We start from the raw sequence: 14,283 nt of genomic DNA, 5'->3' as shown, positions 1-14,283 counted from the left end.
CAAATACAAAGCAAGAACGTCATAAACCACAACACACTGAAGATAAATGCAACTTTTAGAAACAAGTACACTTACCTTTTAATTTTGGCACTGAAGAGAAACTCATCAACATAAAAAGAAGGGCTAGCAGATTTCAAGTGAGACGATGTTAATAACATCAGCAGATACATGAGTCAGAAAAGGGATTCTAACATCCACCGGGCAAATTCAGAACTGGTGTTTTTTTTAAATATTAAGAGATCCCCCCAACTTTCTACAAGAACGAAGCTCTCATTCACTCTGTGAAAGTGGCATGACCCGGTCCCAGGTGCCCGTACATAAAATTCATGAGAAACAAACAGGAGGAACTAGGAGTCAGTGCAGCTACAGAAATATGAGTTATCTGAGCTACCTGTCATCCTAGATGATGCAATAGGATTACAGAAAATGTAATGGAATAGCTTGCACAATCGGAGCACTGCCATGAACAGACACAAGGTATTTGAAGAAGGATGAACTAAGAAGGGAAGGAGATTCTTGCAGAGGAAAGGGAGGCTTGAATGCATATACTTTTGCTTTGAAATAGGTAAGGAACAAGTACAAAGTTTTTGCATGAGGGTTAGAAGACAGAACAACACACGTGACATTTGGGGGAATATTGCTTCAAAGCACCTGATCAAGAGAGCAAAATAGATAAAGCCTTCTTAAGGGAAGTCTTACAATAGGGTCCAGTTTTTGCAGAGGACTTACAACACTCCAACATCTGCAGAAAGGGTAATGCAGCATGATGGAGACAATCAGATTTTTGGAAGATGGAGAAGGCAATTTCTTGACACAACTGACTAATGAACCAACAGGAATGTGAAGACTGATGGCAACCTAAAAGGCAGTGACAATGTGTAGTCACCCTGACCAGAAGACCTCTGTACATGGAGGAATTAGTGATGCACATCAGAGTTCAGCTGAAGTGGCCCAGGCCTGTGCTGCTCAGCTACCTGGGCTGCAGGACAAACTCAGTCGGGTGGTTGTAACAGAGGAGCCTGCAGGCAGGTCCCACTCAGCATCTGCAGTTCCATCACCTGCATGGCCTTGCCTTTATCTAGGGATGTAGTGAGAAGCTCTCCTGAGAACAGTCTTTCTGTTTGACAGTAGAAATGATTAGGAGTTTTACTGTAAAAAAATCCTGTAATAGCTTGAATAATGAAAATGAGGTAACTGTTCTACGAGGATGACTTTGTCAAAGTGCAGTAATGATCCTGAGAAAATTTTCTCCAGTTGGCCAACGTTGGTAAGAGGGGAATTCCTCACTGAGCTCAAACACAAATAGTGCAAAGAGTGCAGAAGTGGGCTACCTATAGGAACAAAAAACCCACTAGTTTCAAAGGAAAAAGTAAGAAAACTGTGCCCCTGATGGTCAGTAGGGGATCTAGTAAAGAAAGAGATGGAAAAAGCTGAGATACTTAAATGAAACCTAATGATTCTGCTACATATGCATATTCATTATATTTTCTAATGAGGAAACTATAACTTTCTTTAAAAGGTGAGCAAATATTTCTTTCAGCTATTCTGAGGCACATACACAACTTATCAGAACATAAGGCAGGAGTATTACAAAAGGCTCAAACAAGACAAAATTAAATATTAGGTTAAGAAGAAATTGCCTGTAAGTATTAAACTTATTCAAAAGGTTATTCTTCATTACTCTTCAATGCACGAAAGAGCCAAATAATTCTGTAAACTAATAATTTTGTTTCTTTTTGTTTGTTTTTCATACAGGAATTCAGTTTATCTTAAAGAAAAAGGACAAAAAATGTCTCATATTGTTAAAAACAACCAAAACCAGATTCACTTCTAAAATACAAGAGCAGAAAAAGTATCTCATTAGGCAGGAGATGCTTTACATATAAGAACAACTGGCATCCAATTTCCAAATCATTAAACTGCATCGCCTCAGGCTTGAGGCCTCTGAGAACACACAGCACGCTGCGAGAGAAGGAGAAGCTCAGGAAATTTCATAAATTTCTGCTGTGCTTTTAGAGAAACTGCATCACCACATACCTTCCTGCACACCTAGCTAACGTAAAAATACACCATAAATTTATACATACAGATACGTGTATGCAGGCATAGAATCATAGATTATCCTGACTTGGAAGGAACTCAGAAGGATCATCAAAGTTCAACTCCTGGGCCTGCACAGGAGAGTGGAAGAACCTCACCATGTGCCTGGGAGCATTGTCCAAACGCTTCTTATGGTTTGACTGCCTGCTACTATGAATCCTTCTTCCTCTCCAGCCTGGTCCTGTGGTAAGTTCTGCCTCATTCTAAGAAATGACCCCTGTTTCAGTGTCATCATCTTGCCTACCTAGAGACAGTCTCCACTTACCTTAGTCATCTAAGTATATATTCATCTCACTTCTACAAACTCCAGCTTGCTTCTACAATTGTCAATGTTCCTCCTATATACACAGTTTATTACCTGACAGTTTAACAATACATTCCCTTTTCACACTGGTTTTCAGCTTAATTTTTTCCTTTAGGCTTCTTTCTCCATGTGCCCATCTTTGGACACTTAGGGCTTTACCACAGCACCTGACTATAATTTTATTGATTTTAAATCACAATATTATCATATTGGTTTTGTACCTGATGTAAGAGCCCTCCTGATAGTTGTGCCTAAATCCCTATTAGCAAAGGTTAACTCTGCATGAAGCAACAAGCCCCCTTTTCAAAGTAAAGACAATAGTGGTTTTATTTAAAGGGCAAATATTTGACAAGTCTTAAACATTAGCTAAGATTCTTTTCCTCAAGTGTAATCTCTGACACTGCTGAACTGTCCCAGTGGCTTTTCTTTTCAGAAAACATAGCCAAGATCCAACAAGCCAAGGCAGGCGATTTCAACAGTTAGTGACTAACAAATGTATTTCCAGTATTTTCAAACACAGTGTACTTCACTATATGTCTTTAGGGAAAGTCCTCTGATTAAATGAAAAAAAAGGAAAAGCTTTTCGGAACATCAGGTCTGCTTTATTTTAACATTATTTGTATTAGCTTCACATCCAAAAAAACCCTCAGATAAACAAGTAATCTTTATGCACAACCCACAGTTATCAATAAAGGATTTGTGATAAAAACATGCTGTATAATAATGTAAACACAGTCATTCTAGAGGAGCTACTTTAGCTTTTCTGATCATGTTCCCTCAGCAAAGGAAAAACACATATAAAAATGACAAGGTATTTGTTCCTTACACCATTCTTTCCAATTTCAATGCATATACACATGCCAGTGAAATGCACTGAGGCAAAAAGCTACATATTTACTAAAGCACTAGTGGATTACATGTTGGAAAATTGTTGCAATTAGGAGCTGGCTCCTCGTTTCACACAACATTTACCCTCTCACCATCACGATGGAGATATATTAACTTAGAAAAGCTGAGAATTTGATCCTGGCATATTACCAATATTTATAAAGATGAATATAAACATTTCTACATTCTAAAGTAGGCCCACCAGCAGCCAAAAACCCAACAAAACAAACCCAAACAAAAAACCCCACAACAACAACTACAACAACATAAAACCAACCAAAAAACCAAACCAAAACAAACCACACATCCTTGCATTTCCAGGTCATTCTGTTAAAACTGCATGAAAGTGAATTAAGACTTTGGTTTCCTACAGGAGTAGGAAATATTAACGTTTAACTTTAGGACAGTTTTTTTTTTTTTAGTAAAACAGATTGCTCCTAAAGTCATCTGTCCTTGAAGGCTGGGTGCAGCTTGTTTTAAGTAAGTGAGACTCATAAATCAGCAAGATGAAAACATCAACATACCTCACCTTTTCTTCAGATCTCCAAATACTGGAAACCCTAGGTCTTAGTAAACCCACTTTCTAGAATTTTTAAGAAATACCACTTTGTTTTACATCTTCAATACAGTTATTTCGATTAAGATGAAGCTACAGAAAAAATGGTGCAACTACCTAAAAATTCAGATCCTCACAAGCAAGTCAGCATCCTTACACAGGCTGTAGGAAGTACTTCCCTCTGCTAAAGGAAAGTTTTCCTTTCTAGTCATCTGGTACCTTGGAAGGTATTCTCATAGGAAACTGGAAAACAGATTACCCTGCCATTATACTACACTCTTAGAGTACTGAACGGTTTTTGTAAAGCTTAAATTTCACTCAGCAATGCAGGAAATCCTAGAAACTTCTTGAGTCTCAGTGAGGTTACCTTCCATAAAAAATAGATCCTCCTAGGATAGACCCAATTGTCACTACCCAAATGCTCTCAAACTACTCACCCTGAACTATTATACCATAACAATCTAAAAACATTCAACTTAGCAAAGTCATTCTATTGACTGTTATGGACTGCCAAGCACAACAAGGCTTCAGCTTGAGATAGGATCTTTCCACGTTCTAGTATTTTTTTTCTTTTTTTAATTTTAAGTCAGTATAACAGTCTAAGACACTCCAGATATAACCACACATTGTGTGTAAAAGCCCTTCTGCCTACGTGCTAAAAGCCACCACAGGAACACAAGCCCTCTGCACAGTGCTAACTTTTGAAAAAGGTATGAACCACATAAAGAAATGTTTATATATTCTTACATCACTACAAATGACTAATTCTATGATTCCGAAAAGTTCTGCTTCAGAGAAATTACTTTGTTATATGACCACACTGCTGCTGCAAAGACAGCAAAAGTAGTTTGTGTCAGTTCCCTGTTGATGAGTAGCAAGTTCAGATACATCCAACTTACAGAGTAGTTAAAATAATGTAGACAGGTTGCCAGACTTCATTTTTGTCTCAAACAGCATTTTTTCTTTTTCCTCTTCCAAATTAAATTTAATAACCAAAAAAGTGACTGCTTTCTTGTTTGATTGTCCTACAGCTGTAGAAATTCCACATGGATCCCACTTCCTCTCCCCTGCCCCTTCCAAGAGAGGTAAGTGCTTATCCAGCAGTATTTGGCAAATAATTTGGCATTCTAATTGAGACTGCTTAAGCATAAATTGTGTTCCAAATCAACTTTTTTTTTGCCTTTTTCTAAAAAAACTCTCTTAGTTGAGATTAATGAAACATTATTAATATTTCAGACAAATATTAAACACCAAAAAATTGAGGTTTGGTACTAGATATAGCCATTTCCTCTGACACTTCAAATTAAAAAGCTGAGTAACTAACTGCAAGAAAAAGCCCACCCCAGATGCCACATCTCATACATAGTAACAGCTCAGTTCTCATCAAAAGTCACTGTTTCACCCAAACACCAACATTTATCTCTGATCTCAAAGCAATTTACTTACCTTGTGTCTGCATTTAAGTACAACGCCATAGGCTCCTGAAACAAAGAAGACAAAATATAAACCATCTTAAAGCAGAAAAAAATTAAAATTGGCAAGATAAAACAGTGTTCAGTCACCTCCTGCATATAGAAATAATATTGTTCCCAGCACTGTTATCCAGAACTTGTATATATGGGTACTAAACCTCTGTGTACTGTAAAAATCTTATAAAAATTGCTTGAAAGTCAATGGATTTTAAAACACTGAAATTATTTTAAAAAATATATACTTGCAGATAAGTTTGATAACTTGCATCTCCCTAGTACCATTAATGAGAAATTAATATACTAAACTTTTAAGGAAAAAAAAAAACTACTCCAAAAACTGAAAAACTGTCCCATTTCTCTTCCGTTCCTTTCACCTTCCAATCCATCTGAGAAGAAAATTAAAAGAAGCCATAGAGAATAAACTGATGTTTTTATTATCTGCATACAAGCAATATTTTGCAATTGATAACATAAAGAGGACTAAGTCAAATCTATACAAAATTCTAATCAATTTTTTATTAAGGTATTACTTACCTTCACCTACAACCCCAAGGATCTCAAATTTATTCATCACATTACCAATGTTAGGAATCTTCATCAAGACAAATTCCTCTTACGGTGAGAGCCACAAAACATGGCACAAAGGGGAGCGGCTGAAGACTTTGCGAAAGGCAATTGTGAAAAGGCTCTTGGAAAAAAATTCCACCTTGATCAACCAGAGTTCTCACACTTTTTCTTAATTTCTAGGCAGTCAGTAGCTTTCTGGGGAAAAAAAAGAGAAAAATCATGTAGTTAGTACTTCATTTCCATAAGAGAAAGCAGTGGTATACAGACATCACACCAATATAGTCCAACAGTTGTAACAGAAAATTAATTTACTTCTACATTTTATGATCAGGAGAGCTTGGTTTTGCTAACTCTGTAGAAGGCTGTATTTGTTTCCCTAATATTAAAGGCATATATCCCAAATTCAAAAACAGGGGAAAAACCCCCTAAAGCAACTTCACCATGACTTGGAAATGTATCATTTTCACAATTCGGTGATCCAAGAACAGAACTACTCATGAAGAACAAGATGCAATCATAGAAATGAATACATTTAATTAACTTATGTGTAATGGGTGAGTGTGACCAAATAATACTGGGTTCAGCTCACACAAATGGGATTTCACTATAAGCCAGAGGAGCTGGCCTAAAGTCCTGGGTTGACTAAGTCACACATAACAAAGGACGACTCAAGGGTGGAGGGAAATTACAATGACACTTGCTTCAGCAAGACACAGGCAGATAATATGAGGGGGTTTATTATTTTAGAAGCAACTCCAGAGTGAATTAACCACAGTATTTTGAGAATAAAGCAGTGACTTCTAAATTGAAGGGTTGGTTAGGGTTTTTTGGTTTGCTTTTGTTTTTAAAAAGTTGCCCACTCCTTAATGGGTTATTTCAGTGGTTTAATTTACTGTTTTAATTAATCAATTTTTTCTTCACTTGTGAATTGTATGAAATACTCTTTCCTTTCCCTTCCATATACTCTCATCTTATTTGGCATCTCCTTCTCACAAAATCCTTTGCGTTGTTTGTCCAGACTTTCTGGTTAATGAACTAAAAAAAAATGAGGGCTTGGAAAAGCAGGAGCATCTGCTCAGTTGTACCCACCAACATGAGAACAGAGTCTTCACTGAGTTGCTTCAGCTTTTGACTGAAACAGGCTGGTGCCAGGCACAAGGCACAGCTGACTGTCCCCTGCCTTCAGCTGAGTGACAGAAATACTGCCACAGAGACCTTGAAACAACCATTAATGCCACAATGTAAACAAGACGCAAGAAAACTGGTCAGCCAGGTTTAGAACAGCAAAATTACTTGCCAGAAAGAAAGTAACAGTCGGAGAACGTACACTCTGTTTTCTATTAGCACTATGCAGTAACATCAGCAAATCTGCTGCTTCAGTTTCCAACATTATTCGTTGACAAGTCCTTCCGGAATTCAGTTTGTGATAACATTCATTACTTATCTGCTAATGTTATTACTGTACATTGTCTTTCTGCATTACGGTGTACACAATACTTCTTGGATCTATGATGAAACAGTGAAGCAACTTATGAGATAAATGTATCAAAAACTCAAGAAGAAATTTAGATGCAGTTTGCCCTGTCCCTTATTCATAATTTCTAAATTTCTCATAAACTACTTAAAGCTATACAGGTCTACAGGCTTGTGATCCACTATTTTTTGTTTATTTATTTTTAGGAGTTCTGCAAGTGAACTCAATATGAATCCTAGCTTTTTATTGAGAATAAAGGTTACACTTGCAAACAGCTAACCTTCCTTTCTGAACTCCCCAACCAGGGAGGTTGTGGGTGCCCCAACCCTGGCAGTGTTGAAGGGCAGGCTGCATGGGGCTTTAGGCAACTTGGTCTACTGGTAGGTCTCCCCTGCCCATGGCAAGGGAGGTTGGGATTAGATGATCTTTAATGTCCCTTCCAACCCTTAACATTCTATGAGTCTATGAAATTCAGTACTATACATCTTCCTCTCCCCACTGATCGTGTAGTCTTCCCTTCTCACTTCACTAGAAGTAAGAGCCACAGAAAGCCGATCCCCTTGTTACACTGCTGCTCCTGGATGCACGGCACTTACAGCAGCATTCACATGTAATTCCTTAAAGGTAAAGGCCTGTCAGCTCATTTATTGATGTTCACTCACCACTTTGGAAGGGATACACTTCCAAAGAGACACGAGAACTGGCTCCTCTAATTCTCCCCAAAGTGCACCATGACTGACAGCACAGGTAATACAGATGCACGCACAGGGGGGTCCCAAAAGGAAAATGCTCTTGAGTGACCCATCTCTTCTGCACTAGCTCCAGTCATCTTTGTGCCCAATTCTGCTGAGAGCACTTTATGAGAACTTCATCTTGCAATGAAAAGGAAAGCTAATGAAAGATGACAAGTGGAATGCAGCAGTAGTATGGATTCATACCCAAACACTTTTTGCCCTAGCTCTTTTGCCTCAAGCAGGGCCATAATTCAAACATTAGTGAACTCAGATTCACCAGACCCATCTAATCCCTAGACAGAATTTATTTGCTTGTTTGAGATCTTTGCCATCAAAAGCTCCTGAAAGACTAAAACCAAACTGCTAAAAATATGTGTTCAATGACAGCACCCACAGAACTTCCTGGGATTTTTCTGCTGTTTGAAAACCTTTTTAAGATTGTTTTTAAAATCACTGATTTTTGCAGGGAATCTGGTAACATGAGCTTAAAACTCCATGAATGACACAGAGTCTTATGAATGGCAGAGTGTGTAACTGTAATACAAAAATAAAGAAAAAAAATCAGGAAGTTTTAAACAAAAAAGTAATTTCGAGAAAGTTATCCATAGCAAGAATTACATTATTCTGTAACTTAGTAAAGACAGGCTGGATTCTTTCAAACTAAACACTGAAATCAGCAAGGAAAATCTTATTAATAGCAACCACAATTTCATTTTTTGCACCGAGTGCCACACTGGTCTGTTTTCATAAGCTGCCTGCTGGCTGGAATGATAACCCTTGCAGAAGAGGAAATAAGGCCATCATTTACCTCTCAAAGGTTCTCAGTAGGGAAATAGCACTCATTCTCCTAATATCCCTTTCTAAGGCAGCCAGATTCACAGCACATCAACTTACAAATTAAACCAACAGATCACTGAGATGGTCTCAACGTTACCAGGGTGTTCTATAAAATGCAGAGCCAAATAAAATGTCATGAAATGAATAAAAACAAATTAGTTTTACTTAATCCAGAAGTGTTACAGTGTGAGATTTTTAAACAAATGTAGCTGTTTTGTGACAGCACATAAGGCTTATATGTAAAAACCAGAAAATGTACAAACATTTTTGGAATGAGCATACAGAATAATACAGCATTATGGTAGCTGATCATTTGCATTTAAATTAAAGCAATGGGGAAAAACCCTAGCTCTTCCTCAATTCCTTTTCCCTTCATGACCATTAAGAATTCTAGCACATCCCCCAAAAGCACCAAACTTAACCACTCAGTCCAAAGCCTCAATCCTAAGTAAAAATGCTGTTAATTATTTCATAATCATCAATAGCTGTGTGGAGAGGGGAAGCACCTTTCATAGTGTTAGATTTTAGCAGAGACATTTAGTGAGAGTTATAAAACACTTGAGATAGACCTTTGTCTTCACAAAATCTGGAGAAATATAACTGTTCTAGAAATACAGTTAGATTTGTATATCAGCATCTTGCACATCAAGTATACAGTTCATTTAATTTATCAAGACAGAGAGAGTGCAATTTGCACCCTGCTGAAGTCAGTTACCAACTTCTAATTGACTTCAAAGTCATCCATGGGTTTTTAAACAAGCTTCTTGCCAGCAGACAATACACCCCTCTTGCTCCCCTAAACCAAGAAGTAAACTTAATCTTTGTATTTATTTATTTATTGTTTACTCACTGAGAGGATACAACTAAGAATTTCTAGAGGCTTGTTACATTTTTCTCTGTTCACTAACAAAACAGCTGGTTTGAAAACAAATGTGAAGAACTTACACCTTATAAGTACCTGTCTTTGATAGCTATCTCCAAAATCCACACATTGGCATGTCTTCTGTCTACAAGGTACACAGATGAAAGGCAGCATTAAGCATGCCTGATAGCCTTGATGCATCACTCAGCACCTTTTCTTCTCTTCCCCTGTATATATGTAGTTCTATTTATGGAGATTTCCCAGGAAAACCCAAGTTAGAGTTACAAGCACCTGTTTCAGTGTTATAGCAGAATATACAAGTGACAGAGTAAAGAAAATAGCTGGCAAAAATTTTTCTAGATTTACCAATCCATCGGAATGTGCCAGGATTATTACGAGGAATTACTGATTGGGAAAAACAAATTTGGCATACGAAAAGTTGTAAGGAGTATGTTAGCAGTAACATTGACTTTAAGAATGGACAGAAAAATAATACGATCGTACTGCTAGCAAAGTTTTCCCAGTTTCACTCCTCAACTTGGAAAAAAGCTACCACTTCATTTTTCCATTTTATGGAGGGACAGTAGACCTTTTAATGGGACAAGATTCTGGAGGAATCAAGATTTCATAATATGAAGAAATTCACAGAGTGGAAGTTGAAAAAAAGAAAAAAATGAAGAGATAAAAAGCAACAAGAACTTGCAATTATAGCAAGTCATTTTTCATACTTTAAGCTTCAATCTATCCTCCTCTGCTCATAAAAAAAATTAGGAATGAAAAGAATAGCTGATGAAAATAAATACAAAATTTAGGAAACTGCCAAACTTGAACAAATTATGTAAAAGCAAAACACCAAGGTTGCTTGCAAAAGCTCACAGGTTTTAAAATTCAGCACCAGAAAGCTTTTATTGACATTGCTAATGTGTCATCACTGGAACCTGTCTTCACCATTGCTGGTTTTTGGAGGACTTGGTTGGGGTTTTTTTAATAGTTATTGATATACTGAAACCTGCAAATGCATCTGAATAAGTTATACATCAAGGGAAGTCACTGTCACACAACTGGCCTAAAAGGCAGCAGGTCTCCACGGCAGCAGGGCCCGGGGTCCATGGGGGAAGAACATGAACAAAGTTTCCATCCTGCAGCAAGCACACAACCAGAAAAAGGGATGAATCAGTTCCCAACCATTAAAGATCCCTGTTTAGTTAAATTCCTAAAGGAAAACTGAACTTGAAGGCCAGGGCAGCAGTACTGATTTGGTTTGGTTTATCTTGTTCAATGAGCGCTCTTCTTTTTGTATTCAACTACAGCTTCAAAAATAAATTCAGCTCATCCTGGAGATGTGAAATAAATTCACTTCTTGAAGTCAAAACCCAGGATTCATGATCTTCCCTAACAGCTGTGGCCAACTCAAAAAGAGTGGGTTGGGTGCTTAGCAGGATGCTTCTAAGACCATACTGACAAATAAGCAGTCTGATTATGAAAGCGTTGAGCACAAAAGCAGCTCCCATGAGTCATAACAGAAGGACAGGAAAGACAATTTTGCTTCCATTTTAGTCTTGCTTTCCAATAAGAACCTTAACAAGTAAGTCTATTGTGGGTGTGACAGCTTCTTACGCAGTTTAGGCTGGTCTTTGCGCACGCTGGGCGGGCTCCACTGTACCTGTGGCAGCTCTAAAGAAAAAATATCAGTGTTCAGAGGAGAACACTCTCAACAGCAACCTGCGAAATCCAAAGCCTTGTGCAGTTTCTTCTGGCACAAGGACATGCTTTCACTTCTATCAAACACAAGTGCCCAACATCTGTAGTTGAAGTAAAATCACACTTTGGTTTAATTGATACACTCTTAGGCAAAGAGGGGTAAGGAAAAAAGATTTTTTCTTTAGATAAAAGAAAGTCTTATTTCATAACAGAATAGCTTACTGTGGAAGAAGCTAATAAATCTTTATCTGACACAGTATTTGTATTGGTCTCCTTAGAACTTGCTTCTTGATTTTAATCTTTCCTTCTCCCTTCTCAGAACACCAGTCTCCAGTAATATCCTATATTCATTTATCATCCTGTTTACTATTTAGTCCCATATTATCTTTGACAATCTGCCAGGGACTTTAAATTCTCAATATAATACTACAAAATAATATTAGAGACATAGCTTTTTCAATCTTTCTAAATCCCCCCAAAAAGGTGCTATTTAAAATCACACATCAGGACTCACTTTGTGGCTCAATTCCAACATTTGTGTTTGAAGAGTCACACCTGGGGGGGGGGGGAGAGGGGTAGGGTGTTGAGCATAAAGGTTTCCTCCCTTACTGAAAAAAAAGGCATATTCAAAATCTTGAGCAGAGGGCAGAGGATCTTCCTGTCCAAGAAAAGTACAGTGTATTCTCTTTGAGGGAACACGTTAGAAGCAGCCAGTCAGCTGAAGGTCTGCTCTGAAGTTTGAGCTCAGCAGGGTATTTATGAAAAGAATGGGCCTCTCGAGCTCTTCCATCACTCTCCCCAGTCCCTGGCAGTCTGCTGGCACCGTGAGGTTCCTCTCCACAATGGCAGAGCACTGCAATGCTACACTGCCATGCTGGCAGCACACAAAACAACAGATGCAGACGACCTGGCCACTTCAGAAAAAGTCCTCTCATGCATTCCTAACTGGATCGGCCACCGTGATCTTTCATACGTGCACGCACAAAGCATACTGGTGATTGAAATTCTTATAATCTGACAAAGTTTCCCCCTCCTTTCAACCCAGTTTTGTCTTCATTGTTCTAGAAATAACTCCCATCCAAATTCTAAAAGTCAGATGTTCCTCTCTGCACTGGCTTTGGCTGAGATGGATTTTTCTCGTAAGAGTACAGAAAAGTAGAGGTGAATAAAAAGTATTTATAAATAGCAAATGAATGCTGAAACTAAATTCTGTGGGCATTCTAATGCAGACCAAAACAACTGCAATGACTACTCTTCTTGTAATCTGCAAGCATATCATTAAATACAGATTACTGGCTCACCATCTGACGTCAAAAGAAGAAAAACCCCAAGAAATCCCCTTTTCCTTTAAAAGGGCATACCAAATATATGGAACAAACAGAAATCTGAAAGGGGATTCCCCCAAAATTTAGTACTAAATTAATAAGAAAATACAATACATGCAAATGAACAGAACGATATTCCAGTTACATGATAAAAATGTTTATAATTTCTTCTTGATGTGTTTCCCAGGCAAATAATCAGAAACATTTTATTTAAATAATACTGATCCATCTTTTACAAATTTAACCTGGACAAAAATGCCATCAAAAGTTTTCAATAAAGGCCAAAAAGAAGCCACTCAATGACTAACAGTCTGATTCCCAATTTAACCAGGTATGATTAATACTAGAATTATATGAATGTGCTTATTGTACACTTGATAGTTGGGGGTTTTTTATGATGTCTATTATCAGAGTGACTGAACACTAAGGATTTTTAAATTCAAGGTGAATTTTGCTATGCTTTCCAGTTGAAAAAAACCTGTTAAACTTACATAGGTGAATAAATCAATTAAGTGAAATCCAAGTCAAGAAGACTAATCTTCAAAGTGGCTCAGACTGCTTAAGAGTTTATGACCACTACAATAAGCTGAAAAGATTCACATTCCAGATAAAGAAGAGAAAAACAAAAAACCCCAACAACCCCTCTCAATTAACATTATTTGTTAATTGTTAACTGTTATAACAACTTATTAATAAAATCTTCCTTGAGGCACAGGATGAAAGCTTTGAGTGTGCTGGAATGCAGTGCCACAGAAGCAGAAGCAGCAATGTATCAGGCACCGAGGACAATTTGAGGGAGGACTATGAACATTACTCTGAAAACTGTGAAATAAACTTTGTGTTCTGTGCAAATCCACTGCAGAGAAAGCAGAGCAACAGAACATTGACTTGTGCTGCTATGACAGATGCCCTTGTGCTGAGCCACCTAGAACACCTTCAGGTAGGGGAACTTCAGTCTGCTAATGAATTACTGCAAATGTATTTGGGAGATGTATTAAGGTGACCAACTCAACTTGCAAATGGAAACAACTTCCCAGTAGAGAAAAAAATGCAGAAACAAAAGCACAAATTTAATTTAGTGATTTCATCCAAAAGCAGCAAAAATATACACTTAAAAATGCAATCAGGCAAAAGCAATGAAAACCAGAATATTACCTTCTGCACAAGATTATATGCTTACCTCCACCACTGGTAACTGTATCCATGAATGGACACTGATGAATGAAGAGTTCATCGTTTACAAGAAAAAACACGCTGGGAGCAGTATTTATTCATATTCATTCATGAACCAACTGTTCTACCTAAACATAAAATTTAAGTTCTATTGAAATTAAAATGAAACTGGGTGGTCGTGGGAAAAACAGATTGTTGTGATTTTTAACTGCTTTTGAATATTTGTACTCAAAAATCTCTTTAATGATTAAAAGACACACTTCCATCTCACACAGCTGGAAAAATCCTAC

At 37.6% G+C, this 14,283-nt stretch overlaps 1 protein-coding gene across 6 annotated transcripts in view; it reads right to left on the bottom strand.

The window, feature by feature from the left end:
- Positions 1 to 14,283, bottom strand: part of CDKL5 (cyclin dependent kinase like 5) — a 132,033-nt gene that overhangs the window by 76,647 nt on the left and 41,103 nt on the right. For all 6 annotated transcript variants that reach the window (XR_010428554.1, XM_064646708.1, XM_064646711.1 and 3 more), the window contains exons 2-3: positions 5,855 to 6,082; positions 5,295 to 5,329 (exon numbers count right to left, since the gene is read on the bottom strand). Coding sequence is in view for 5 of the 6 variants with exons in the window: in XM_064646708.1 (XP_064502778.1) it covers positions 5,295 to 5,329; positions 5,855 to 5,918 (99 nt within the window). In the remaining variant the exon portion in view is untranslated. The remainder of the gene's footprint in view (positions 1 to 5,294; positions 5,330 to 5,854; positions 6,083 to 14,283) is intronic.

This window comes from Pseudopipra pipra, chromosome 2 (assembly GCF_036250125.1).
Source record: "Pseudopipra pipra isolate bDixPip1 chromosome 2, bDixPip1.hap1, whole genome shotgun sequence".
Lineage (NCBI taxonomy): Eukaryota > Metazoa > Chordata > Aves > Passeriformes > Pipridae > Pseudopipra > Pseudopipra pipra.
This window is presented reverse-complemented; position numbering and strand designations above follow the sequence as displayed.